The 25,880-nt window shown below is 42.3% G+C and overlaps 1 protein-coding gene across 3 annotated transcripts; it reads right to left on the minus strand.

The window, feature by feature from the left end:
- Positions 1 to 705: 705 nt before the first annotated feature.
- On the minus strand, positions 706 to 13,113 carry arpp21 (cAMP-regulated phosphoprotein, 21). Of its 3 annotated transcripts, none has more exons than XM_037794864.1 (20): positions 12,858 to 13,113; positions 8,026 to 8,187; positions 7,733 to 7,895; positions 7,578 to 7,616; positions 7,410 to 7,475; positions 7,192 to 7,303; positions 6,868 to 7,006; positions 6,298 to 6,435; positions 6,112 to 6,211; positions 5,902 to 5,997; positions 5,776 to 5,813; positions 5,616 to 5,672; positions 5,102 to 5,292; positions 3,347 to 3,487; positions 3,147 to 3,265; positions 2,949 to 3,023; positions 2,681 to 2,836; positions 2,342 to 2,444; positions 1,407 to 1,504; positions 706 to 1,272 (listed from the first exon to the last, which is right to left on the minus strand). In XM_037794864.1, the coding sequence occupies exons 3-20, from the start codon at positions 7,889 to 7,891 to the stop codon at positions 1,114 to 1,116; spliced, it is 1,986 nt and encodes a 661-aa protein (XP_037650792.1). In that variant the 5' UTR covers positions 7,892 to 7,895; positions 8,026 to 8,187; positions 12,858 to 13,113; the 3' UTR covers positions 706 to 1,113. The 3 variants fall into 3 exon arrangements, with proteins under 3 accessions (XP_037650792.1, XP_037650791.1, XP_037650793.1); XM_037794863.1 differs by having other exon boundaries at positions 1,407 to 1,507; positions 12,858 to 13,112; XM_037794865.1 differs by lacking the exon at positions 2,949 to 3,023 and having other exon boundaries at positions 1,407 to 1,507; positions 12,858 to 13,112.
- Positions 13,114 to 25,880: the final 12,767 nt, after the last annotated feature.

Raw genomic sequence — 25,880 nt, forward strand, 5'->3', positions numbered from 1 at the left:
TAAATTAAAAACATTAAAATACATTTATGTTTTTTAAACAATTTTGTTTTGGGTGTTTTCTGTCACATATTTGCTTTGTTTATCATACAGTTAACAGTGGGGGTCACATTTTATGACGACAGCCGTCAGAAAATGGTGACCTCATGTGTTGCTGGCTCTCTGCAGTCACAGATTTGAGTGTAACACCGTGCAAACTGATGAGCAAATGAACAAGTGGTGAAATGACCTGCATTGTTTTACATGTGAGGACAGTACACTGAGTCTTTGAGCAGCAGGGGGCGCTAACGTCTTATAGTGAGAGTCCCTCAGTGGTTTGGTGGAATATACGGTAACTGTTGGTCTCTGCTGTTTATATAATTTAAAATTTTCCACATTGATTTGTTTTTTTGTGAAAACCTGAGCGTTATTGCTCGACTTTATGAATGTATTAGTCTCCTCATAACATCAAGATTCCCTAAAACTAAATGCCCTTAATGATCAACTGTGTTAATGTAAAAATCTTTCACATGCTTGTTAGTTATTCAGACATTAACATTCATCTCCCATTTATGAACTCAGTGGTAGGTTAACAACCCACCATCTCTGCTTTCCCACAGCGCACACATCATTTTCATTATCATGTTGTGAACAGAGAGCACTTTATTTTCCCGGTGTATGTATCTCGCCACGTCATCGTCAACATGAGAGGAAACAAAAGAGCCGGGATGATATAGAAATGTGACATCGTCAATCCAGCCACAGCACTTTATTCTATTCACACAGTGCATTTCCTTGGAACACAATATATAATTTAATATCAATATAAAACTCCATTTGTGTATATAAATTATGCATTCAATACAGCAGCTCTGATATATACTATTAAGCTTTGGTACAGTGGTACATTTCTGTGTGTGTGTGTGGGTGTGGGGGTGTATGTGGGTGTGGGTGTATGTTGTGTGTGTGTGTGTGTGTGCACATGCTTGTTAAGAGTGTGAACGGCGTGCACCCTGTGGGCGTCGTCAGGGGGAAGGTGGGTGTAAGTGAGGGAGTGTGAAAAAAGGGTGTTAAGAATGTGTGCATGTGAGTTCACGCAGGAACTCGAACGTCGTCACTCCACCCCTCGAGGCATCATCAGTACTGTGCGCTCCAGGCCGGGGCGCTGAGGTTGGTGCAGCTGGGAGGATGGCAGCTGCCGTGGTGGGGGGGTGGGGGCACCACGCAGCAGTAACCCGCCTCCCCACCAACCGCGGTCACAACTTTACTTTGTGGATAGGACACTGAAACACCTCCCTGCAAGGAAGAAAAAAGAAAGTTGGGAGTGAAAAATTTGCTTCCACAAGCACTTTCTGAACTGCTTCTTCTGGAGGGCTGAGTTGTCGGAGGGCTGCCGCAGAACGAGACCTTTGGGTGCTCTTTGTGTTTACCTGAACTATGCTACGCTGATGAGAGGCCATCGGTGAGTAGGTCCCCAGTAGGGCCTGGGAGTGTGAGGACGGCTGCACCCCCACAGCAGGGGCGTAACCTGCTGCAAAACACACAGTTATATACGAGATTATTAACAACATATTTCATCACTGCAATTTGTTTAGCAAAAGGTTAATATAAGCATTAAGCCACAAGAGAGTTTTACATTGATTTTAGAATAAATAAGAAGAGTCGTGAGGAAGCTTCAACACAGCGTTAACAAAGAAAATGTAAAAAAAAGAGGGCAAATTGTCCAGAAATTCTTGATAAATGAATATTAAAAAAACCCACATTGATTCATTATTTTCTGGCTGTAAGACCTTGTGTACTTTCAGTTTCTATTACTATTCATTTTAACTTAAACACCGACATAAAAATCATATATAGTTCATATAGTAGTATTTGGTTGGATATATTTTAATTTATCAATTTATCAATCTTTATTGGCAACATTAAATGATAAAAGCAGCAAAAAAGCCCTTCTTAGGAAATACATACATATTTTTCCCACCATTCCTGCTGATGGAGTCATTTGTATTTCTGTTCCGATGTCGCCGCTTTGAGACTTGTATAATTATATACATTAATTGTTGTTGCTTAGAAGGAGTTGACGGACGGTCTGCAGCTGTTTCAGATACATTCGTTCATTAAGATGCTCTAAATTCGAATTAACGACAATATTAAAACGTGTCTCCTCTCCTCTGTCTTTGTCGTTGCGTTGAATAGAAGCAGCAGGAAAAGAGACCGGTTCACTGTGAGACCCTCAGACTACATCTCTGACAGTGTAACGGCCCCCTCCTCTACTGCCACGGCCTGCGTCTGTCTGTCTGTCTGACACACACACACACACACACACACACACACACACACACAAAGACACACAGGTGGAAAGTACCTGTTGGTTGTGCTGCTTGGCTGTGGATGTGCTGGCTAGGTGAGACAGGCCTGCATGGGTGCTGAGCTGAGGTAGGGTACTGGCCGTAGTAATACACAGGCAACTATAGGAAAATAATATGAAAAATACTAGCTTTAATCTCACTATCATTTACCTTAAACTCTTCCTTTAATTGGTAAATCAATTTGACTGTATGACCAGAATTTAAGCTACTCAATGCAGAATTTAAACATATTGTTTTAATATTTAAAAGTATCTTACATGACCATAAAATGATCGATTCATGTATTTAATGAAAAAAGGGGACATGACAAATATGAAGTGCATGAGTACCCGTACCGAAGGTGAGGGCTGGCAGTAGCTGGGGGGGTTGGGAGGTGGAGGAGGAGGGGGCGGAGCTGCATAGATGTAACCCTGACTGGCCGGGTAGAGAGGCGGCGCTTCACCCGTCGACTGACAGCTCACATGAGCAAACTGCGAGGAGAGATCTTCAATCTGTCGGCCAAGAGAAAGGAGGTCAACACGCACATGGACGCCCGTAAACATGCGTTCATACTGTAAACGCACGTTATGTGCAGCAGTTACGACTGTGTACAGTGATACATACTGTGGTGTATGGCTGTGAGGGAGTGACAGGCAACATCTGTGGAGCTGTGTAAGAGACAGATGAGTACTGAACCACCTGAGAGAGACACACATATGGGGGACAGAGATAAAGACACAAAGAGCGACATGTACGAATGTCGGTCTGAACACGTCTTGCATGTCAAACACGTCCTGCTGTGTGCGTACGTGCGTGCGCTACCTGCTGCTGTTGGTGCTGAGGGGGAGAGCTTTGTAGCTGAGACTGGCTCCTGATTGGCTGCTGGCTGTCCGGAGGGTTGTACACAGCGGGGGTTCCATCAGGGTTCAGGAAAGGCTGCCCTAAAAGGTCAAAGGGTTGAGTATGATAAATCTGTATGTGTTGTGTATGTGATCTTACTGGTGTGTGAGTGTGTTACGTACCAGTATGTGGGTTCACTAGTATGCTTCCCGGTGGGATCCCGTTCTCTATGATGTAGGCAGAGTTAGGAGGCTGCTCATCTATGATGGGAGGAGAGGGGGGGTGGGGGCAAGTGGATGGCAGTCTGTAAAGTGAGATGGAGCCTGAGAGAGAGAGTAGATGAAAAAAAAAAGAGGAAGAGCTTTATTATCACAGCACATAACAAATTCACATTTCAACACCTTAATGTGATAAAAAACTAAACACTCCACCCGTCTGTGCTAAAAACTGACTGAGGAAGACAGTAAAATATCATGGGAACATCACTGCCACAGATTCAGGACTTAGGTGTTATGGAGGACACCAGCCATCCAGCACGTAGTCTATTCTCATTATTATTTCCATCAGGAAAACACCTACAGAGCTTCAGAGCTCTGACCGGCCGCCTCAAAGATAGCTTTTACTCCCAGGCGGTTAGACTACTGAACAGCTAGCGCTTTAAAATATCACACGAGCACATTAAATAACGATGATGATTTGTTTATTGTTGTAGAATTTATTCTTCTGTTGTCTCTTATTTATTCTTATTATTAGGGCTGTCATCGATTAAAATAGTTAATCGCGATTAATTGCAAATTAATCGTACATTTTTATTTGTTCAAAATGTACCTTGAAGGGAGATTCGTCAAGTATTTAATACTCTTATCAACATGTGAGTGGGCAAATATACTTGCTTTATGCAAATGTATGTATATATTTACTATTGGAAATCAATTAACAACACAAAAGAATGAAAAATATTGTCCAGAAACCCTCACAGGTACTGCATTTAATATAAAAAAATATGCTCAAATCATAACATGGCAAACTGCAGCCCAACAGACAACAACAGCTGTCAGTGTGTCAGTGTGCTGACTTGACTATGACTTGCCTCCAACTGCATGTGATTATCATAAAGTGGGCATGTCTGTAAAGGGGAGACTCGTGGGTACCCATTGAACCCATTTTAATTCACATATCTTGAGGTCAGAGATCAAGGGACCCCTTTGAAAATGGCCATGACAGTTTTTCCACGCCAAAATTTTGCGTTAGTTTGGAGCGTTATTTAGCCTCCTTCTCGACAAGTTATTATGACATGGTTGGTACCGATGGATTCCTTACAGTAGGTTTTCTAGTTTCATATGATGCCAGTATCGTCACTCTAACTTTAAAATTGACTACGGCTATAATCTAAAAATCGCAAGTTTTGTTAATGCGTATAAAGAAATGAGTGGCATCAAAACAAATTTGTGTTAACGTGTTATCACGTTAACTTTGACAGCCCTACTTTTTAAATATAGTTTTAAAGGGATGAGAGAACCAAGGTACTTTTTAATGTATATGACAATTAACTTGAACTTCAAACATACTGTGTGCAGCCCGTTAGCAATGATGTATTTTTCTTCCTGAATATGCGAAGAAGACTGGAAGTGTTGTGTGAAAATTTACAGCTATGGTGTGAAGGTTCATGGATTGAGATTTTCACACCAGGAGAACTTCCACTGCTTTTTGTTAATTAGATGCTGCTGACTAAAGAACAGACATCGTTTAATAAACAGCGTTTTTCCCAAGTGTGGCGTGCTGATTAAATCTGCTAATAAGTTTGCTTTCACACAGGTAGAGAGGAGTGAAGAGTCTCACTCTCGATGACTGAATTTACACCTTTAAGGTGCGACAGAGAAGTGTTGAAAAATGTCATTCTGACTCGAGGTTTAAAAAAAAATTAAAAAAAGACGCACCTGAACCACGTGCGTCCCAGCTGTGGTTGGCAACTTGGCGGGGTTTCAGGGCGGGACTCGTCCATTGGTAGGAGGAATCGGAGTCTGTGCTGCTCCAAGGTCGAGGGTCGTTGCTATAGCGACAGTCAGTCTCAGTGCTACTCTGCCTGCTGCTGCCTGTCCAGCTGGAGCCTGAGTTGTCACGGCTCCCCCTGTGAGGCACATCCACAGTTATCTTACAACCTTATCACTGCATGCCATTTATGTGAATGGGGGACAAAAGTGCTGATATGCCACACATAATGAAGCCCATGAATTTATTCACTGACATAAATTATCTATAAAAACTCTCCTTCCGTTATTTTAATTCAGAATGTACAAGATTTCCAAGAATACTAAACTCTGATACAACCCCCAAAAAAAAAATCTAGGTCTTCATTTTGTTTCCTCTGCAGATTGTGAGAAGCTCTGTTGCAGCCCGGCTGACCAGATTAAGATGATAAATGACTACGCATCTGTGCAGACGGAGCTCTACCTGAAGAGCTGCCTTCTCCTCTGGGTCTCAGCATATGGATTGTACTCCTCCACAGCCCTGCACACAGCACACACACACACACAGACATATATTAATGTCCTCATCTAAATATAAAAAGCTGAAAAGGCACATGGAGAGAATATACTGCCGGCAAGGTTACCTGGTTTCTGCATGGGCGCTCTCCTGGGTGCACACCGGCTGTAAAAGTACAGCGGAGAAATTAGTGAGTCTCCTATATGTCTTTATGTCATATCTGCCTGTCTGTCCTCCTCTCTCCCTGTCTTACCTCCTGGTTGAAGATTCGGTCTCGTGCCCGTTGGTACTCCTCCTCTCTCTCCTCCATTGACTTGCTTTGCTTCTCCCGTAAGGGGTGAAGTCGGGTCTGCAGGGAGAAGGAACGAGAACGGGTCAAAACGCTGATAGGGTACGATCAATGCCAATTATAGAGGAAACTCCACAGAGACGGGCAGCTATAGAGAATGGAGGACAGACAGACCTGGTCATCGGAGCTGTTGTCTCTCTTCAAAATAATTTTCCACCGGTGGATCTCGTCTGTTTTGTCCTTATGCACCTCGTTCAGGAAACGCTGCTCCGGTCTTGAAGAGAAACAAGTAACAACCGCCGTTATTTCACTATAAAGACTGAAAGGGCAAGGATTTACGTGCCATGAGACGCTGCTTACATGCGCGTGCTGCTGGTCCTGTTGATGATGACAGACTTGCCTGTCTGGTCTACATTGTGCTCCATGCCAAAGTAGGCCGCCACCCGATGGACCAGCATACGGTGGTAGGACGACATGTGAGGGAACTTCTTAAAGGGACTGAGATGTGGGAAGAGAGAAAAAGGAAGGAAAAAAAACGTAATGAAAGGGGGAAAGAAGGAAGGAGACAGAGAGGAAAACAACTATAGAACAAGGACGCGATGAAAAGAGATAGAGGAGAGAGATGGGACAGAAGGCGATAGATGGAGGTAGATTGAGGCTGGTTGTATTTTTTGGCTTAAGTCCAGTTTCATCCCCGGTGGCTCAATCACACCCACACTAACATAGCTGGCTCAATATATTGATCAGTACACTAAATAAGCTGTATGGACAGAATTATAATACAGGGGCTGGAAACATATTTTAAATTAGCATAAGATCGTCTTCAGTCTTAGCATGCATACAAGTTTTTATTTCAGCCTGTTTAAACAGGTAGATAGCTCAATGAGGACCCAAGGTTATACTCTCCTTCACACACACACACACACACACCTATTGCTGGTGATGAAGTCGATCATGTCCTGCTCCAGTTTAAGTAGCATCATGCGGTCTCTGGGGTTGCTGTTGAGGGTGTCGACGATAAACTGGTGCAGGTCTATGCCGGTGGAGTCGGTGTACTCCACGCTGGACTCTGAGAGCGACACAGGCAGGGAGGATGTATTACGAGACAATAAAAATACAAAAAGCACACCGCAATATTAAACACCCCCGGAGAACTACATCTAAATAGTGACACTGAATCCCATTTTATTACATTTTATTTGCTTTCTCGTCTCTCTTTTATGAGATATCAATCACACACACACACACACCCACCTTTGGACAGTGAATGTTTCTTTGGATCTGTGCTGTTCTCCGGTTCTTCCTCCTTACAGGACGTTCTCTCGTTGTCATGGCAGCTAGATGTGATGTTTGCGTCTGGAGATGTCTGAGTGGGAAGAAAATAAAAAAAAAAGTAATTTAAGTGTGCTGATGATGAGGAGGTGGATGATTATCTGGCTATGTGTGTGTGTGTGTGTGTGTGTGTGTATTACCTGGGTTTCTTCAAAAGGTGCGGACTCCTCGCAGACAGCCGTACTCCGCACTAACTTTCCTTTGGCCTGAAATACACACAAGCAAGCAATATTACAAATTCATAGAGTATAATGCAATAGATGGTTCGGTAAGAATGAATAATGAGAGGCAGAATTGTTTTAGCTTACCTTCACTTTTTTCTTTGGTTGCACCTGGTTACAGTTTTTCTGCGAGATAGGACACAATTTGTCAGAAAGCGAGCACGTGAGGAGTCGTAGTGGGGGTGGTGCATAATTTTAATGTGGTATATTTTGAATGCGGTACGCTATATTTCGTCGCTCACCTGCTGCTCCAGCTTCTTACTGTCATGGTGATGCTCCTCGTCCTCCTTCTGATTGGAGGACGGACATGGCGGGGGGGAGGAGCAGCTGATGACATCACATGATGTCACATCACAGGGTTTTAGGAGGACATCTGCGCTTTCTACAGCTGCTTCAGTCATCCTTCTAAACAATGCAAAACATGGACTCATGACGCTGTGTGTGGGTCTGCATTTGTATATTTTACTGCTGTTTATAGATGCCTGCATTTGCATGAGTCTGCGTGCATGTGAGTGTGTGTGTATGCTTTTCCTACCTATTTGGAGTTGTTTACTGGAGAGCCTCACAGGTGAATGATGAGGTCATATATCCCATGTTCCCACAGGGCAGCCAGAAACGCAATTATCCTCTCCGCCCGTGCTCGCTTTCTCTACTGTTCCTCTCTCTGCCGGCTCTTTACTGGTCAATGGAAAATAGCCTGAAGAGATCGAAAAACACAGGAGAAAAAAACAGTGTTAGCGGTCATTGTGTACAACAGAAACACCACTACGCTGTTTCACACAAACACACACACACACTTATATCAAACAGAGCATAAAAGCATAGTTGCTGGAAATGACATCAAGTAGCTAAGCTTGTGTGTATATGTGTTAACCTCTGTCTAGGCTTCCCAAATGCTCTCCTGGCTTGACAGTTAATTGCAGCTTAAAGTGTATTACTGTAAGCGCGTGCCGGTAACATACAGTCCTGTGCTTGGACGTGGTATTTGCTTGCGTATTTACATGCGTGTAGCTCATGTGAACGCATGTCTGGTGTGTGTGTGTGTGTGTGCGCGAGTGCGTGTCCTCGAGCTTTTCTTAGAAACAGCAGCTGTGGGGAGTATCATCCGATCCGCCAGCACTGATATTCCCAGAATGCCGAGCTCAAGTCTCTGATCCCGGTGGTGAGAATATTGCCGAGACCAAAGAGGTAGACGCGCACACGAGAGGAAGTGGCATTCCACCATCTTCTCCAAAGGGCCAACTGCATTCAGTGGGGACGCATTCCGCTGTAACACGGAGCTCAAGGGGACACTTATTCCTGTAACACCTGGGACAGAATAACGAGCTCGGAGGATGCAGAGTCCCATAACATGGTTATTTAACACCCGACTGGAGATAATAGCCCTTTTTAAAAAAAGACCTGTCAGTCCATGTGCAACCAAAGTGGTGTTTACTTCCCATGCCGCCTCAATGAAACACAATACACGACAGCAGTGATTCCACCCGGCAAAAATATTCTTAGTATGGTAGTGAGGCGCCTGAAATCTCTGCTTGTGTCGGTCTAACATTTTATAATGGGAATATCATCAAACTTATATGAAAAAAATTATTACAATTACAGTATAATTAGTTTAAAACATACTGTACTTCAGATGTTAAGTGTCATAACATAACCCTGTAGTTCGCAATGTTTTTATTGATATATTAATTGACGTTTTCCAAAGAAATTAGTCATGTAATGTGATGTGTAACAACTAGTCGATTAATCGATTAACAGAAAATTAATGGGCAACTCCTTTTCAGTCATAATTCAAGCAAAAATGCGAGACATTTCCTATTTCCAGCTGTTCATATGTAAAGAGTTGCTGCTTTTCTTTGTCTTGTATAATAGAAAATAGAATATCTTTGCATTTTGGAATGTTAGTCGGATAAAATAACCAATTTGGAGATGTCACCTTGGGCTCTGGGAAAACGTGAAAGGATTTTTTCTTACAGGCAAGATGAATAACTGATTAATCAAGAAAATAATCTGAAATTTATTAGAGCAGAAGAGTTGCAGTTTGTCGACCTGTATCACTGTTTTAGCTTAATGGGCGTCTGCATACTGCCTAGCGAGGACACCTAAACACTATATAGGACATAATGACTTGGGAGACTCCCAAGTGCATGTGCAGTTGGCGAGTTCTTGCTGAGCTGTCCTTCAGTCAAGCAGGCCAGCTCCATGTGTGCTGCACTGTAACTGACCCTGACCTTAGACTACACAGAGGGGAGGGGGCGAGGAAAACACAGAACATCTCCTTTAATCATTACGATCAAAGAAAAATTGTGTATAAAATAAGAGAAAGCTTGAACTGTATTACAGGTGTGAATTGAGAGCAATACCAGAGAACGGGAACATGACATAAGCAGGGCAGAGAGAGGGAAAAAGACTGATGTGGAGCAGATGCACTACAGAGAAAAACAAGATGAATGGGAGGCGAGGGAAGCAGAGGATGAAGAGAGATGAGGAAACAGTCTGCAGGGACTTTAAAGGTGAAGAGGGGTGAAGGAAGACGACGGAGAAAGAGGGAAAGTGAAGAATTGGTGATAGAGAGGCTTGCAGCACACAGTCTGTCTCCGGGCTTTTCAGCCGATGGCCGTGAATAGGGGATTTGAGTGGAGCGACCAGTTTTTGAGCTGAGCGCTGCAGAAGCGTCCGGCCGCCCGGGGAGAAGGTGTGACACGATCATTAGCGCGTGACGGATGGCGGCGGGAGGCAGGGAGCGCCAGTACCCGCTACATCATCATCCATCTGCTGCTCTCCCCGAAGCCTCCAGCCTCAGAGCCACCTACTCACCAGGACACCTTTCTTCTCCAGCCAAAAGCTGCCTGGCTCACAGGCAGGCCAGTGGGAAAATATCCAAAAGCTACTTTAGATGGCCATTGTCAGCTCGACCAAGTTACATTGAGTGCTTATAAGCCCAGTACAATCCTGTTTGTAATCACGACTACTGAAAAATCTATCAGGACTATAATTATCAGTGGCTCTTGCATCGTTTAACACTAAAGTGTACCATTGTGTACCTTGTACGCTTGGGTTTATCATCCTGCCCTCTCTGTACTTGTAGACATTTATGTACATTTTCTGCTTTCTTTTTTTTATTTTCACCCTTCCATCTCTTTAAGAAAAAACGGAAATCATCACCCGCCTATGGCTGCAGAGCTGATTGTGTTGTGTCTCTGAGGTTGCAGCTGAATTTAAAAAGGGGGATTTCATGTTTTCTCCCTCAGCTCGGCAGCTCATTAGGAAATGATTCAGCGACTCAGACTCTGAACGAGGGAGCAGGTCTCTCCGGTTTAAAATAATAATTGAGAATTTTGAGGCAAACTCAAAAGCATCCAGCGCTTTGTTTATCCATAATCTGTGCAGGCTTTGCCCCGTAGTCAGTAATTGGGCTGCTTTCCTTTTCCCTCTTATATACAGTATAGGGTATTTTGATGTTTCACTTACTAATTATTTTATTTATATATATTGTACCTGCATTTTTTTTTTTTTTTTTTTTACATTTGCAGCTGAGTCCTTCCCCTCCCCCTGGGCAGATTTTTATTTTATCTCCTTGCTGTTGCTTCATATTTAAGTAAAACAATAAATGCATTATTACGCCCTACACTTTAAGACAAAGTGAAGAGCAGAAAGTAGGCTACACACATGAGAGGAAATGTAGGTTACATCGTCCTTTTGAGTCATCAGCACCTGGGCAGCCACCGCAAGCTTTAATACCAAAGTGACTTGTGGCTGCGACAGCTGCGTGTCTCTGCAGCTGAAGTCAAAAACCTCAAGATGGGGAAGAAAAAACCTGCACAACACACACACACACACACAGTATATAGTGTTTGGTGTTAAAGGTGCACAACACACAGTATATGGTGTTTGGTGTTAAAGGTGCACAACACACAGTATATGGTGTTTGGTGTTAAAGGTGCACAACACACAGTATATAGTGTTTGGTGTTAAAGGTGCACAACACACAGTATATGGTGTTTGGTGTTAAAGGTGCACAACACACAGTATATAGTGTTTGGTGTTAAAGGTGCACAACACACAGTATATAGTGTTTGGTGTTAAAGGTGCACAACACACAGTATATGGTGTTTGGTGTTAAAGGTGCACAACACACAGTATATGGTGTTTGGTGTTAAAGGTGCACAACACACAGTATATAGTGTTTGGTGTTAAAGGTGCACAACACACAGTATATAGTGTTTGGTGTTAAAGGTGCACAACACACAGTATATAGTGTTTGGTGTTAAAGGTGCACAACACACAGTATATGGTGTTTGGTGTTAAAGGTGCACAACACACAGTATATAGTGTTCGGTGTTAAAGGTGCACAACACACAGTATATGGTGTTTGATGTTAAAGGTGCACAACACACAGTATATAGTGTTTGGTGTTAAAGGGCTATTTCACAACTCTTTATAGCTCAGTTTCAAAAACTGATGGCATCTCGACTGTGGTTAAAGGATGCGATAAAAACAAACAGGTGTCATCTTCATGCACAACTTCTGTGGCATCCTGTTGACCCACATTATAAGGGGACATAACGGGGTTTGTGTGATCTACTCTCGGGATGAATGCAGAGAAACCCGGTGTCTGACTGTTTGTGTGTCGCATTACCGTGACCCAGGCTAAGCTGACACACCGGGCTATTTATACACCCGGGGCAGGCAGGGAGTGGACCTCCTGCTCCGGGACTTCACCGTGCTGTCAGCTGCATGTGGAGCTTCAGAGGACGGTGGAAACACACCAGCAGCAGCAGCAGCATGGAGCACCGACATGAACTCATAGTGTTAGATCAGCTACCAACAAGAAAGGGGACTTTCCTTATAGACATACGGGGGCGAATAGGCAACTTAAATCACCTTAAAACTCACGTTTGTACTCAAAAACACACACAAGCAATATCAAGAAAGATAGCTGGTCAAAAATCTGTTAAAAACCCTAATAGTTAAAGTAACAGTGAGCTAAAATATAACAGATTTACTGGCTCCCTAAATGACCGTTATCATTCCTTCAGCGGTGTTGCTACCGTTACTGTTACTATGCGACTGATAGCGGCGCTCCGGGCAGCCGTTAGCTACCGTTAGTTAAATCCCGGGCGGCAGTTAGCTACCGTTAGTCAGATCCCCGTAATGTCAGTAGATTTTCGGTTAAATTACAAACATTTTCTTAACCCAAATGTGTTCTTGTATCATCCTAACTCATAACCTGGTGTGATTCATATCGTAAAAGTACAAGAAAGAGGTAAAAACAGCATGAAAAGACGTCTAGCAAGAAAGCGTCCGTTTGAATCAGTTAACCGTTAGAATCAAGCTAGTGTCCTCGCGGTGTGTCCGTTAGCTTACCGTTGAGGTGGATGTCTTCCTCACTCCGTGGGGCTTCTGCCGGTGTAGCCTTACCGACCGACCGACTGTACTGCCGTACACCCCAGTGTCTGTTCACTGTGAGGTCCGTGTGCTCCTCCTCCGCCTTTTGCCTGTCTCTGTCGGGGGAGAAGTGGGGAGGAGGAGGAGGAAGAGGAAGAGGAGGAAGAGGAGGACGGCCGACAGCTCTGAACCCTGAGCCACGCGCCCACACACACACACACACACACACGCGAGGAATGCACGAGAGCCCACCAGCCCACTCATCTCTATCTCTGTCCCTCTCTCTCGCTCTAATACTGTCTCTCTCTCTTTGTCTTCCATTTCAACTCAATTACATTCCTCTTTACTACTGCAATATTACTGCAATAACTGACTTCAACACTTGAGGGGACACAACAAGAAAATACTCTCTTTTTTATAGCGTTATATCAAAGCTAAACATATTCCTCTTATGCATTGGTGGAATGGACATTTTAGTGTAGTACCTATACAGTAAGTACACATTTATGTGAACTTCCAACACAGTCTCACAATAGTCACGAAATGTAATCTATTTGATTCATGTACAGACACGATTTTCCCTTTTTTTTAATTTCTGCTCCACTCTTTTCAAAATATAACTAATTATGTTTAGGAAAAGATCAACTTGGTTAGGTTTAGGCAACAAACCACTTAGTTAGGCTTAGGAAAAGATCGCAGTTTGGGTTAAAATAACTCCGGAAGTTGCGTAACTTAAGTACAGCAGTTACGTGACAAAAGCTAGATAGTTAGCTTTAGGAAAAGATCGCAGTTTGGGTTAAAATAACTCCGGAAGTGGCGTAACTTAAGTACAGCAGTTACGTGACAAAAGCTAGATAGTTAGCTTTAGGAAAAGATCGCAGTTTGGGTTAAAATAACTCCGGAAGTGGCGTAACTTAAGTGCGGAAGTTAAGTGACAAAAGCTACTTAGATAGCTTTAGGGAAAGATCGCAGTTTGGGTTAAAATAACTCCGGAAGTGGCGTAACTTAAGTACAGCAGTTACGTGACAAAAGCTAGATAGTTAGCTTTAGGAAAAGATCGCAGTTTGGGTTAAAATAACTCCGGAAGTGGCGTAACTTAAGTGCGGAAGTTAAGTGACAAAAGCTACTTAGATAGCTTTAGGAAAAGATCGCAGTTTGGGTTAAAATAACTCCGGAAGTGGCGTAACTTAAGTGCGGAAGTTAAGTGACAAAAGCTACTTAGATAGCTTTAGGGAAAGATCGCAGTTTGGGTTAAAATAACTCCGGAAGTGGCATAGCTTAAGTACGGAAGTTAAGTGACAAAAGCTACTTAGATAGCTTTAGGAAAAGATCGCAGTTCAGGTTAAAATAACTCTGGAAGTGGCGTAACTTAAGTATGGAAGTTACGTGACAAATAAATCAACTTTGACTTGTGGTTTCACAAGGGACACGAACACCGGTCTCCTGGGTGAAAGTCCTGTGTTTTTCTATGTCCTGTGCCGCCGCTCTGGGGTTGGGGTTCAATCCCCCAGAACCCTAACTCTAGCCTCGTAAACCACAACACACATCAACCATCACAATGGTTTTAAGGCAAAGATTAAGATTTTTTATTTTCATAAATAACTGTATTTATTATAACATAAATAAACAATTGGCGCGTTGATATTGTTGGCTTTAAAGTGTTTCAGTTTCACTACAATTTACACTTTTAATAACAAATGAGTGCGCCCTGGCAGATGAAAAAGTGAGAGAGTTACAGGGGATGAAAAGTGTATTTATTCATTTATTTTTTTAGAGGTTGACCAGCACCTCCCCAGAAGGTGGTGCCCTAGATGACCGCCTATATGGCCTATGCTTTAAGCCGGCCCTGCTAATATATACTTTACCTAAGCGACATTGTCAATGCAGGACTTTAACCTAGCATTTTTATATTGTCGCACAGTATTGCTAATTCAACTTCAAAGGATTTGAATAACTCCTCCACCAATGCTCTTATGTACTGGAAGAAACAGGAAGTTACCATGGTCAAATTAAGCTGTAATAAATCAATAAACACTGTACACATTGAAAGCATATGAAAAGACAGCCTTGTAATGTTTGATAAGATTCGGCAGCCTCTCATCTGTTACCTAGAGACCTAACATTAATCCTTGGGACCAAGAACTGCATTTAGATTTGAATTTTATGGTATTTGTATTCTCTATTCAAAAGACTGTGAATGTCACTTTCATTTCATGTTTAATATGACAGGTAGCCTACTACCAAGTCATATTCAAATATATTCATTTCATTGATAACAATGATACTTGAATCATATTCTATGGAATATGGATTGTGCTGTTAAGTAAAAAACAGTCTTAGCGCTACATTGCTGGATCATTTTCACTGCTTTATACACCGTTGTGTGGTTTGATCTATATTTTTTCTATATTCACTGTGTTCCACCCCTTTCTCACAGTACTACACGCACCTTTACACATGATAAACAGCGTTACCCGTCTGAGAATAACTAATAATAATTCATGTTGAATATGAATAATGAATAATGTTTCGGGATTATTCCTTATTTCATGGGCTATTTTGGGATTTTTTTGGGGAGAATTTATACATTATTATTACATACTTACAAAAAAAAATAAAAACAAAGCATTTGAATACTGATTTGGAGGTTGAATACCATGGCAACGGTCGAAGCATTTGGGTCCGCCCTTATCCAAGTAAGGAAATCTCTTTTATCAGTGGTTTTATCTATAAAAAGGCATCATATTTTATTGAAAAAAGTATAATATTCCCCTCTAAAAACTATTGAGCAGAAGTACAAGGTAGCATAAAAAGGAAATACACAAGTACTTGTAATTGTACTAAATACGGGATTGGGAGCATCAACATGGCAACGGATAGCCGCAGCTCAAAGCTAACGGTACTAACAATGCTAAACAGTACAACACAGTCCTAAACAGTGCTAAACAATGGCGAAAGAGCTGCCAGAGCTAACAGTGATTACTTGAGGGGGAACCGGAGGCTGGGTGCTACGCTTCCGCAATGGAACCATCGATCGGGACCGGCTTTATCAGCTGTAACCGCCGTATGAGAGCGGTGCAGTATGGCAAGCCCAAAATACCAAAGATCGTCACTTTTACCTAATTTTTCACTAAGAAAATGTTGTAACAAGCGGCATTTCACCGGTACACGCTGTAAAATGCAGCGTCCTGACAGTTTGTACGCCACTTTTTACAGCTTTTCCTTATTGAAAAGTGAGGAGAAAGTGATGATCTTTGGCATTTTGGGCTTGCCATAGTGCAGAGCAGCGGCTGTGAGGTAGCCAGTACGCTCACATGCACAAACATGCACTAAAAGCACACACACGGCCAGCCTGTCTATGCAAACAAAGCACAGAGAAGCTCGGATTACAACACACACACACACACAGAGACTTCATTCTCTGATCGGGTAGACATTACTCCTCTATATCTTTACATAGCAAATAAGTTATTTGGTGCTTTATTAATGCTCTGGGTATTGAATTTAGCACCTTTAAAGAAATGTACTTACCTTCCATCACTGGTGATAACGCCGGGTGTATTAACAGTCAAATTTAAAGATCTTCTGTCTAAAAATGATCAGAATGCGCCTTAAAAAACCCAACATGTGTAATACGTATTACAGAGCAGGAGACCTCAGTGCCCTCTGTGGTAGCTAAAGCTTTGGGCAGGAGACGAGGGTATTCTTACCCGCATGTCTGTTTGGACTTAGAGCCCATCTGAAGCTGAATCATCAAGTCTTATCTATCTTTGGTTTCACCACAGCAGACACAAAGTAATAACATATCTTTTTACATGGATGGCATCTTGTTGAATGTTACCAAGCTTTATATCTGTATCGCAGCCAGTTCCATTTTAAAAATACTGAGGTCATACGTCCAAGTCCAGTGATAGCTCCTTTACAAATATGATTAATTGGGGGGAATAACCTGTTAGGATCCTGGGTCAAAAATGATCTGTTAATCTCTCATTCCTTCCCTTGCAATGTGTACAGTTTCTTTATGGTGCCATCTGTGTTTAACTTCTGCTTTTTTTGCTTAGTTATAAGAGAAATGTTGACTTCCTACGAATAACATCTTCAAGTTCCTGCAAATCAGAAAAACAACTTCCACGCCCACGCAGCTAATTTTAAAAGTGCCTCTGTTTTTGGCACGTCTCGTCTTATAAACAGGTCCTGCTTCTATGATGTTTAACAATTCCTACGAAAGAAGACCAGAATGAAGTGGAAACACAGATCTGTGAGGAGATAGGAGCATCAAGTCCCGAGCAGATTCATTCTTGTTCCATTAATTCTTGTCTCATTCAGTTCAAAGTCATTCACAGACTCCATTATTCAAAGACAAAATTACACGAGATATAAGCCCAGATCTCGCCGATATGTGATAAATGTAGCCTGGAGGAGGCAAACCGACTTCACAGCTTCAGCCCTTGTCCCAAGATAGAAAATTACTGCTCTGAACTTTCTGAAATATCTATATTGAACCAGACCCTGTTTTAATAGTTTTGGGAATCTCAGTACTGATTTCAACACTTAAGACAACAACAAATTCTCTCTTAACGCTTGATCAATGCTAAGAATATTCCTCTTATGTAATGCACGAAAAGGAAATTCCCATGGTTAAATTAATTAACTAAAAAACACTGTACACCTTGAAAGCATAAGGCTCTTGTTAAAGGATGGACTTTTAGAGTGTTATCAAATTTAGCAGTCTCTCATCTATTACCTAAAGACCTAACAATAATCGTGGGGATCAAGATCAAGAGCATTACTGCACTTGAATTGTATGTTATTTGTTATTATTTATTAGAAAACTGTAAATGTCAGTCTCACTTCAGGTACTACTTGTATTCCATTTTAATAAAACGTACCATAACCATCCCTAAGTGACAATAAATACTGTCTGGACGCATCGGTAGCTCCTTAATTTCGATGATGCTGCATATACTATGTACAATAGGCGATTCATAATGTACAATGTATGACATATAAGGGGCACCAAACATACTCAATGTTATAACCACAAACTACAGAGATGACTGAGCGCGGGCCTCAGGATGTGCGTCATCCAAAAGCACACATTGCGATGTGTGTGCATCACTGCTCTCTCTCTCTCTCTCTCTCTCTCCACACACACACACACACATTGACACGGGTTTGTCATGATTGAATGACACTTCAATGACTTACAAGGAACGATTTTACATCGTGCGCAACACAAATGCAGCCCAAATTGGAGTCATCCATAGACAACTGGTGTGTATATAATCTAAAATCTGCCCTAGAAAGTGGCCTATGACATACAGACACACACACACACACACACACACACACACACACACACACACACACCTGCTGTCTGCTGGTTCTGGCACTATGGTTGGCATGCGTGCACACAGGAGACTCGATGGCGCTCATTTCCCGTTGCGCGTGCACAGTAATACCGCTACTGTTGTGGCTTGTTATATAAACACACCTCGTTAGAAAGTGCACAGCTGACTGTGTATGTGTGTGTGTGTGTGTGTGTGTGTGTGTATGTGTGTGTGTGTGTGTGTGTGTCATACTGTTACATCAGTTCCAGAGCCTCGCTGAGGAGCATGGATGTCTGTTTAAAGACCTTACTGGAACTGGGATCAGAGTGGCCCTCCTCTCAGGCAGGCCGTGAAGGGTAAACTCACTACCTCTTCTGGTAGACGCATAAAAGGAGTCCATATAATATCAAATATTTATCGACCAACACATTACCCTTTAAAGTACATTGTCAATGTTACATTGCTGCGTAGACTTAGCATGTGTCTGTGTTACTCAACAGCGAGTTCAAAATTAACTTTAAGTGGCAATAGACAAATTCTTTTGCTTTGATTTATCATTATGAAGTAAATGTTGACTGCATTTTGTAATGGCTATAGAATAATGACACCACCTGCGTTTAGATTGGTTCCCTGTAAGCCTCGCTTTCACAGTGTAATTCTGTCTGCCACCATGTACGATCTCCCGGCAAAATGAAGGCTAGATTTACAGCACAAACGAACCATAACAGGAAGAGGATAGCGCTTTTGTTTTCCCCTGTAGTTATCCCCAGTTACCAAAGAGCATCAATGTAAGTTCTTTGCAGTTACTATCCCCAGTAGCAAAAATGGCAGACAATGGAGCAACCGAAGTAAAGGCCTTTACACACCGGAGGCGTGGCGAATAAACAACGCAAAAATGCAAAATACTCACCTGCCAATATTATATCTCTAGGGCTTTTATTGTGAAAGGTAAGAACTGAAAGAGTGGATCTGGTCTACGCTGCCTTTGTCAAGGTTAAAAGGAGTAATAAAGTTTGCTGTCCTTGCTCGGACTACGGAGAGTCCGTGTTGTTGTTTATTAATTATAGGCGCAACTCAACTAATCACGCACCACGTGATTGGTTGCGGTACAAAAGCTTGGAAAATCGACATCATTCTTGTGACTGATTTGTGTTCCGTGTGAAAGTACTCAGGACAAAAACAACAGTTTGAAAAAATATATTGACAAGAAAAAAAACATTGCTAGGCTTTGAGGAAAACAGAAAGCGATCCGGTTGTCTTTACGACAGTGGCGCCAACAGTAATACCACTAGGAAACCCTCGGGGGGGGGGGGGGGAGTTGTCTACTGCCACTTTAAGAAGCACTTTTTTTATTCCCCATGGTAGCTATTTAAAGGGATAGTTTGACATTCAGAAAAATAAGCTCAATAAATGTCTTGACGAGAGTTAGACGAGAAGATCTCACATGTCTGTACAGTAAATATGAAGCTAGAGCCAGCAGCCGGTAAGCTAACCAGCTGCTGGCACTAACTTCTAATATCATACAAACATGTTTCTCATCTAATTCTTGGCAAGAAAGCAAACAGGCATATTTCCCCAAAAGGTCAAACTATTCCTTTACAAGTTAGTTACTCGATAAATACTAGTTTTATGGATGTTATTTGATTGCCACAGTTTCTATTTACCATGACATCACCACTCCAGAGTAACTTACACCATTGGTTATGTCGACATAGCTATCTCCTTTGATCATCAGTGTGTGTAAATGTCTGTGTGTGCATGTGTGTACAAGAGATCGAGTGACACCTCAACAAGTGAAGCTCATAAATATTAATAGGGGCCTCATGAATATTCAGAGGGCGGTCTATGAATATTTAAACTATGATGGAGCATGTGGCCGGGTGACTAGACAGCCACAGACAAGAAACAGACAAATAGACCTCCTCCTTTGCTTCTTAACCTCAGCGAGACGCAGCAGCGTGGCCTTTCTTTTAGGCTACATTAATTCTAATTAAGAATACATAATTTTTATGATTTTGTTTTCATGTGAACTATGGCTCAGGATAAGAATAATGGCCCTGATGATGTTTTGCAACAGACTTCCAGCTTCTCTATTCAAATGAGGTAAACCTGCTGAGTGGAGGCTTCCTAATTCAAATGCTGCACACTGTCCAGATCACAAGAATAATATATAAATAGTACACATAGAAGTTGGAAAATGTGGAACTAACAAAAACACTGTACAATTCATTACCTTCTTAATTTGCTTAATTTGCTTGATCTTATCTATATTTTACTGATTGTATTTAACTCTGACCAAACTGTACATGCTGCTTTCTGTTTGAACTGTTTATCACATAACCAGACTCATATACTATTTCTTGGTTTCTGTACATATTTAATTATATTACTGATATATCATTGCTGCATTAATTTGTTCTGTGCATTTTGTATATTGTGTTATTAGATGCTAAACTGCATTTTGTTGTAGAGCTGCAACGATTTATCAGTTAATTGTCAACTATTAAATCAGTCGGCAACTATTTTGATAATCGATTAATCGGTTTGAGTAATTTTTTTATGCAAAAAAAGGTCAAAATTCTCTGATTCCAGCTTCTTAAATGTGAATATTTTCTGGTTTCTTTACTCCTCTATGACAGTAAACTGAATATCTTTGAGTTGTGGGCAAAACGACACATTTGAGGACGTCATCTTGAACAACACTGAACAACATTTTTCAACATTTTCTGGCATTTTACAGACCAAACAACTAAATCGAGAAAATAACAGATTAATCGATAATGAAAATAATTTTGTTGTACTGGTACTTACCACTGTGTGCAATGACTACAAGTTCAATCTAATCTAATCACTTTTTTTTAAATGTAAAAAATCTTTGATTATATATTATGTATGAAAGAAAATGTTAATCCCTATGATAAAGCATCATTAATGCTTATGTCAGAAAACCTATTACTTTAAAATGATTCAAAAAGTAATAAAAAAATCATGGTAATTTACATTTAATGGGTTTCAGAATGCTATCACTATTATTAATATTCCTACAGGAGCTCGTTTTATACGGTAAACAGTTAGTGAAAGATCCTCTGAAAAGATCTTAAAATAGTGTGTGATCTACCAATCTGCATCACAACAGTGTTTACATTAGTAACAGAGACATCACAGTTCTTATTGGTAGGATGCAGGCAGATGTCATGTGCTGTTTTTTGCATCATGGATGGAGAACTTGCCTCCAAATGTACCTAAAGCTGTTGAAATCTTTAATGAAGTCACTGTAGGGACTAAAGAAGGAGCAAAACATAGGAGTACAGATTGCATTGTAGGGTCCAGGATATAGGAGACACCCATTGAGAAGGTTTCAATTCACTGATTTCATGAGGATTGACTATCCTAATTAGAGGTATCATTTGGTGCCTCATTTCCCCCCCACAAATAGCTTCATTTGATGGGGCTCCTGTGGTCTAAACTGTACCTATATATGGGGTTATGTGAGGTAAAAAAACAAAAAGCGCACAAAGCCCTGATGTAACCCCCTAGGGGAAGTGGATGATGAATTTAGATGCAGTGCGTCAGCAGTCAGAATTACAAAACTATGAGCACAGTGAGGAATAATATGGGTTCAAACGTGGGTTGGGCTGAGAGTGCGCACTCACAGATTGTGCCAGCGCAGAGCTAAAACAGTTAGGAGCTCAGGAGCGAGGTGAAGGAAGCATCGGTGTGAAGAATCCTCCTGACTGGTTTTATTTTCTGATCAATGAGTGTGACTCACTGTGGATCACCTCCCGCTGCATGGAAATCATCCAAGATGGGTTTGTGCTCTGTGGACAAGGCTCAAACTCAGTGTGCGTATGTGTCGCCACCTACACACGTATACTGTAGAGTGCATAAGAAAAATGTGTGTGAAGGTGAAAGCAGTGCACCTGTTAAGTGATAGACCTCAGCAGAGCGATGGCTGTGTGGGTTTGTGGTCTATAACGGATGTTTGACAGGCTGACGAGCTCTGGCACTCACACACTGCTTCCTCCACACATTCTCCCCTCCTCTGCCTGTCTTCTCATCTCTTTAGGCGGTGGGCGTAAAACTCCCTCCTTTTCTTCCTAAACGCCGTCTTTCCATCTCCACTCTTTTTCTCTCCCGCTCCTCCAATCCTTCTATGCATGTTGTTTTCCACTGATTGCGAGTTTGACAGGTTTTCAGAGCGCGAAACGCAGAGGGAGAGGAATCAAACAATCTCCTCAATTAGACAGCCCACACAAACGCGCGTCTGAACTCTATACCATCTTCATCAGTTGTCGCAGTTTTCATCTTTCAGTCGCAGACACCTTTGTTCCCGAGTTGAAAACACACTGTTCACAACAAAGGCAGAGAAAACCATTTAGCTTTGAAGAACAGAAAGTCGCGCAAGCTTTTAAGGTTTATTTGCATCGAGAGGAGGGGAGTTTCTCTGCTTTTTTCTGCCTTAATTGACCAGTTTGCTGGAAAATTTGCAAAGGCCACACGGCGGCCACTGATGCGAGGGTATTCAAAAACTGCAAATGGATGTCTGATTGTGTTATAAGATTTAATATAATCTCACATTTAAAAGGGATAAATTTCAGCAATTAGCGAGGAAAGGGGAGATGAGGAAGTTGCTGTTATGTTCCAGTGTTGTGCAATAATTACGCCTACTGACTGAAAAATGAAGAGATTTCTGATGTAAGGAATAATAAGATTGCACGTTTGAACAGGAACCAGGAGTACACACAGCCTCTTTGGTCTTATGTCACTAACCAGACTTTCAGCTGTCACTGAGAGTTGGTGACTAAAATGTCAAAGAAACACACATAATCTTAGAGGTGCTGTCTCACTTACACACACACACATTGAAGAGAGACCGTAGGCTACAAAGGAAGAGAAAGAGAAAGTAAAACACAGGAAGCAAAGAGGCAGTGAGACAGATGAAGTCCATACAGGACCCCCGGACGTTCAACAATGGGATGAGTCAATACTGTAGTAATACTGTGGTGCACTGCAGCATACCTGGAGGGGCTCAGACCTGTTGATGCAATCAGTGGTGGATGTCTCGAGTTTTCTCTTTGCTCCCATCTGTCTCCTCTCCACTTGGCTGTCAACCTCTCTCACAGCCCCCACTCCCATCTTTCCTCCCACAGCTCCTGCCGTCCTCTCCTCCTCCTCTCCTCTCCTCTCCTCTCCTCCTCGCTCATTATGCACGTCGCTGGGAATAAGAAAAAACGCCGGTTCTGCAAAAGTCAGTTCTTGGAGATGAAGAGGAAAAAAAAAATTCAGCCATATTTCCACAAGTCATTCACACCATCTCATTATGCTATTTTAGTCATGCTTTCTTTTGCACTTCTGTTTTGGGATTTTATCTTTATCTTGCTTGTATGTTGCCTGATTCTGTCTTGTGATTTTATTTCATTGTAAAGCACAATGTAAATTCACTGTAACCATTTATTACTAAAATCTCATGAAGCTCCCTTATACAATTTTAGTTCAAGCATAAAAACAAACAGGTTGACATTTGAGACACTTTCGTCAGACAACAGTGAATCTTTCTCTCATCTATCTTCATCTTTCTTTCCCACACATATATCCTCCTCCATCCTCAGGAACTCAATCTTTTCCCTCCCTCCATCCAAACCTTCTTCCCTCCTTCCTTCCTTCTAATTCTCTTAAAATCATTTCCTCCATTTATCACTCCCCGTTTCTCCGCATCCTTACTCTCATCCTGTATTGTTGACCTGGAAGACTCTGAGCCTGTTCGCTCAGCCGTGGGCATCATGACCATAAGCTGAGTCGCAAGGCTATTTATATTTGTTCCTAATGAGGTGAGATTTCTCTCCGCCATAGCAACGGTCTCTATGGATACCCTGCACTTGGATACCAGATCCCATCCTGTTTTAAATGTCTTATTATGGGCTGTGCCTTCCCCCGTGTATCGTAGCCTAATTAATTCTGAATTATCGTCCCTCTCTGTGTGAACGGTGCAGAAATGCCCTCAAATTACCACCAAGCTGACGGCATTATCAAGTTTACATAAAAAATACAGATTAGAGTTGCACTGGTCAATTTGCAGCATCGAGTAGATCAATATTAAAGCACTTAGGCACGCAACCTGATGCACAGCTCAGTTTTTTTAAATTGTCAACTTGTGCAACAAGCGAAAGGGAGTATGAGACCACTACAAGTGCTCTCATTATTTGATCTGAAACACACACACACAGGAGGAGTATCTGTCATCTGTGCGGTGCGAGAGGCTGATGTGATGGTTGTGCTATTGATCAGGTCTGAGCCAAGTGAGGAGCCGGTTGCAGCACAAGACCCAGGCAGCCGAGCTCAGATCATTAGAGGAGCTCTCTGCGGCTGGGGTCACACAGGTGTTGGGAACCGCCATCTCATTTCCTGCCACAAAGCGAGACAACCAATCAATAAAGTGGCAGCACAACTTCTGGAGAAAGTCACAGTAGTGAACACACACACACACACACACACACACACACACGTATATGGATGGTCTCCGTGCCTTTGTATTTACAGTAAGACTTGGAAATGTTCCCTCCTTTCTCCTAATGACAGACACTCTGAGACAGCTGCATGCACATGTACTCACACAGGTACACACACAAACACACCCTGACAGGTGCTGCATTGTTAAGGCATGTCCAACTCTGGCAGCTTGTTTTTCCTCAGACCTCTCACCCTGCGTGATGACTCAGAGACGGGGAGATGAAAGGAGAGGCAGGGACAAGGGGGAGGAGAGGAGTGGCGCTCTCTGACAGGAGGGGATGGAGGGCCCGAGATAGTTTGAGCGTAAGAAGGTTAAGTAAATCATATCATTAATGCCATGTTAAGAGATTGCTTTGACCTCTGCTTGGCTGTCTGCATATGCAGTGTGTGTGTATGTGTCTGGCCTTTGTCCCACTAAAGCAGGTGGCAGCAATGACGTCCGTCTTCTTTCCCAGCAGCACACACAAACACACACACACACACTTTCTCTCTGTCGCTCTGTGCTCTCTGGTGTCAGTCCCACTAGATTCTATCGTGCTTGAAATTCACTCATCATATCGGGTGGCCTCACTGTGCCGCTCGCTGACACAAGTGCGTGCACGCATGCAAAGACACCCACGCACGCACGCACGCATGCAGGAACACAGCGCGGTCTGGACTGACTTGATTATACAAGCAGAGCATCTCAACCTGACAGAGGAACAAGCACCAAAAAGGAAACACGAAAAGAATATAAAAGGCTTATTTGCCCGTGTTGTATAAGCATGTTTCATCTTCCCACTCTCGCCTACCCTCACCCACACAGGTTAGATCCAATAGCTAGTGCCAGGCCTCTCTATCGTGCAACACAAACATCTCCGTGTGAAGGAATATTGCAGTCGAGTTCTTTTTCATAATCTCTTCCCTCTACACCCACACATGCACATAGTGAGGGGGTGAGAGGGAGACGGGGGTAAAAAGGAGAGCTGGTAAAGGAAAATGAAAAGAGAAGAGGTGAGGGGGGGTGGGGAGGAAGAGAGAGAGAGAGAGAAGTGCTCATGAGAGCCAGGAGGTAGTTGTTATAGTAACTGAGTCTCTATACCTGTCAATCAGAGCTATTTCAGGCATCTCGCTTCTATGGAAAAAAAGCAAAAAAAACCTCACACACCAGGGCCAGAGAGCTGTT

This window comes from Sebastes umbrosus, chromosome 15, assembly GCF_015220745.1.
Source record: "Sebastes umbrosus isolate fSebUmb1 chromosome 15, fSebUmb1.pri, whole genome shotgun sequence".
Taxonomy (NCBI): domain Eukaryota; kingdom Metazoa; phylum Chordata; class Actinopteri; order Perciformes; family Sebastidae; genus Sebastes; species Sebastes umbrosus.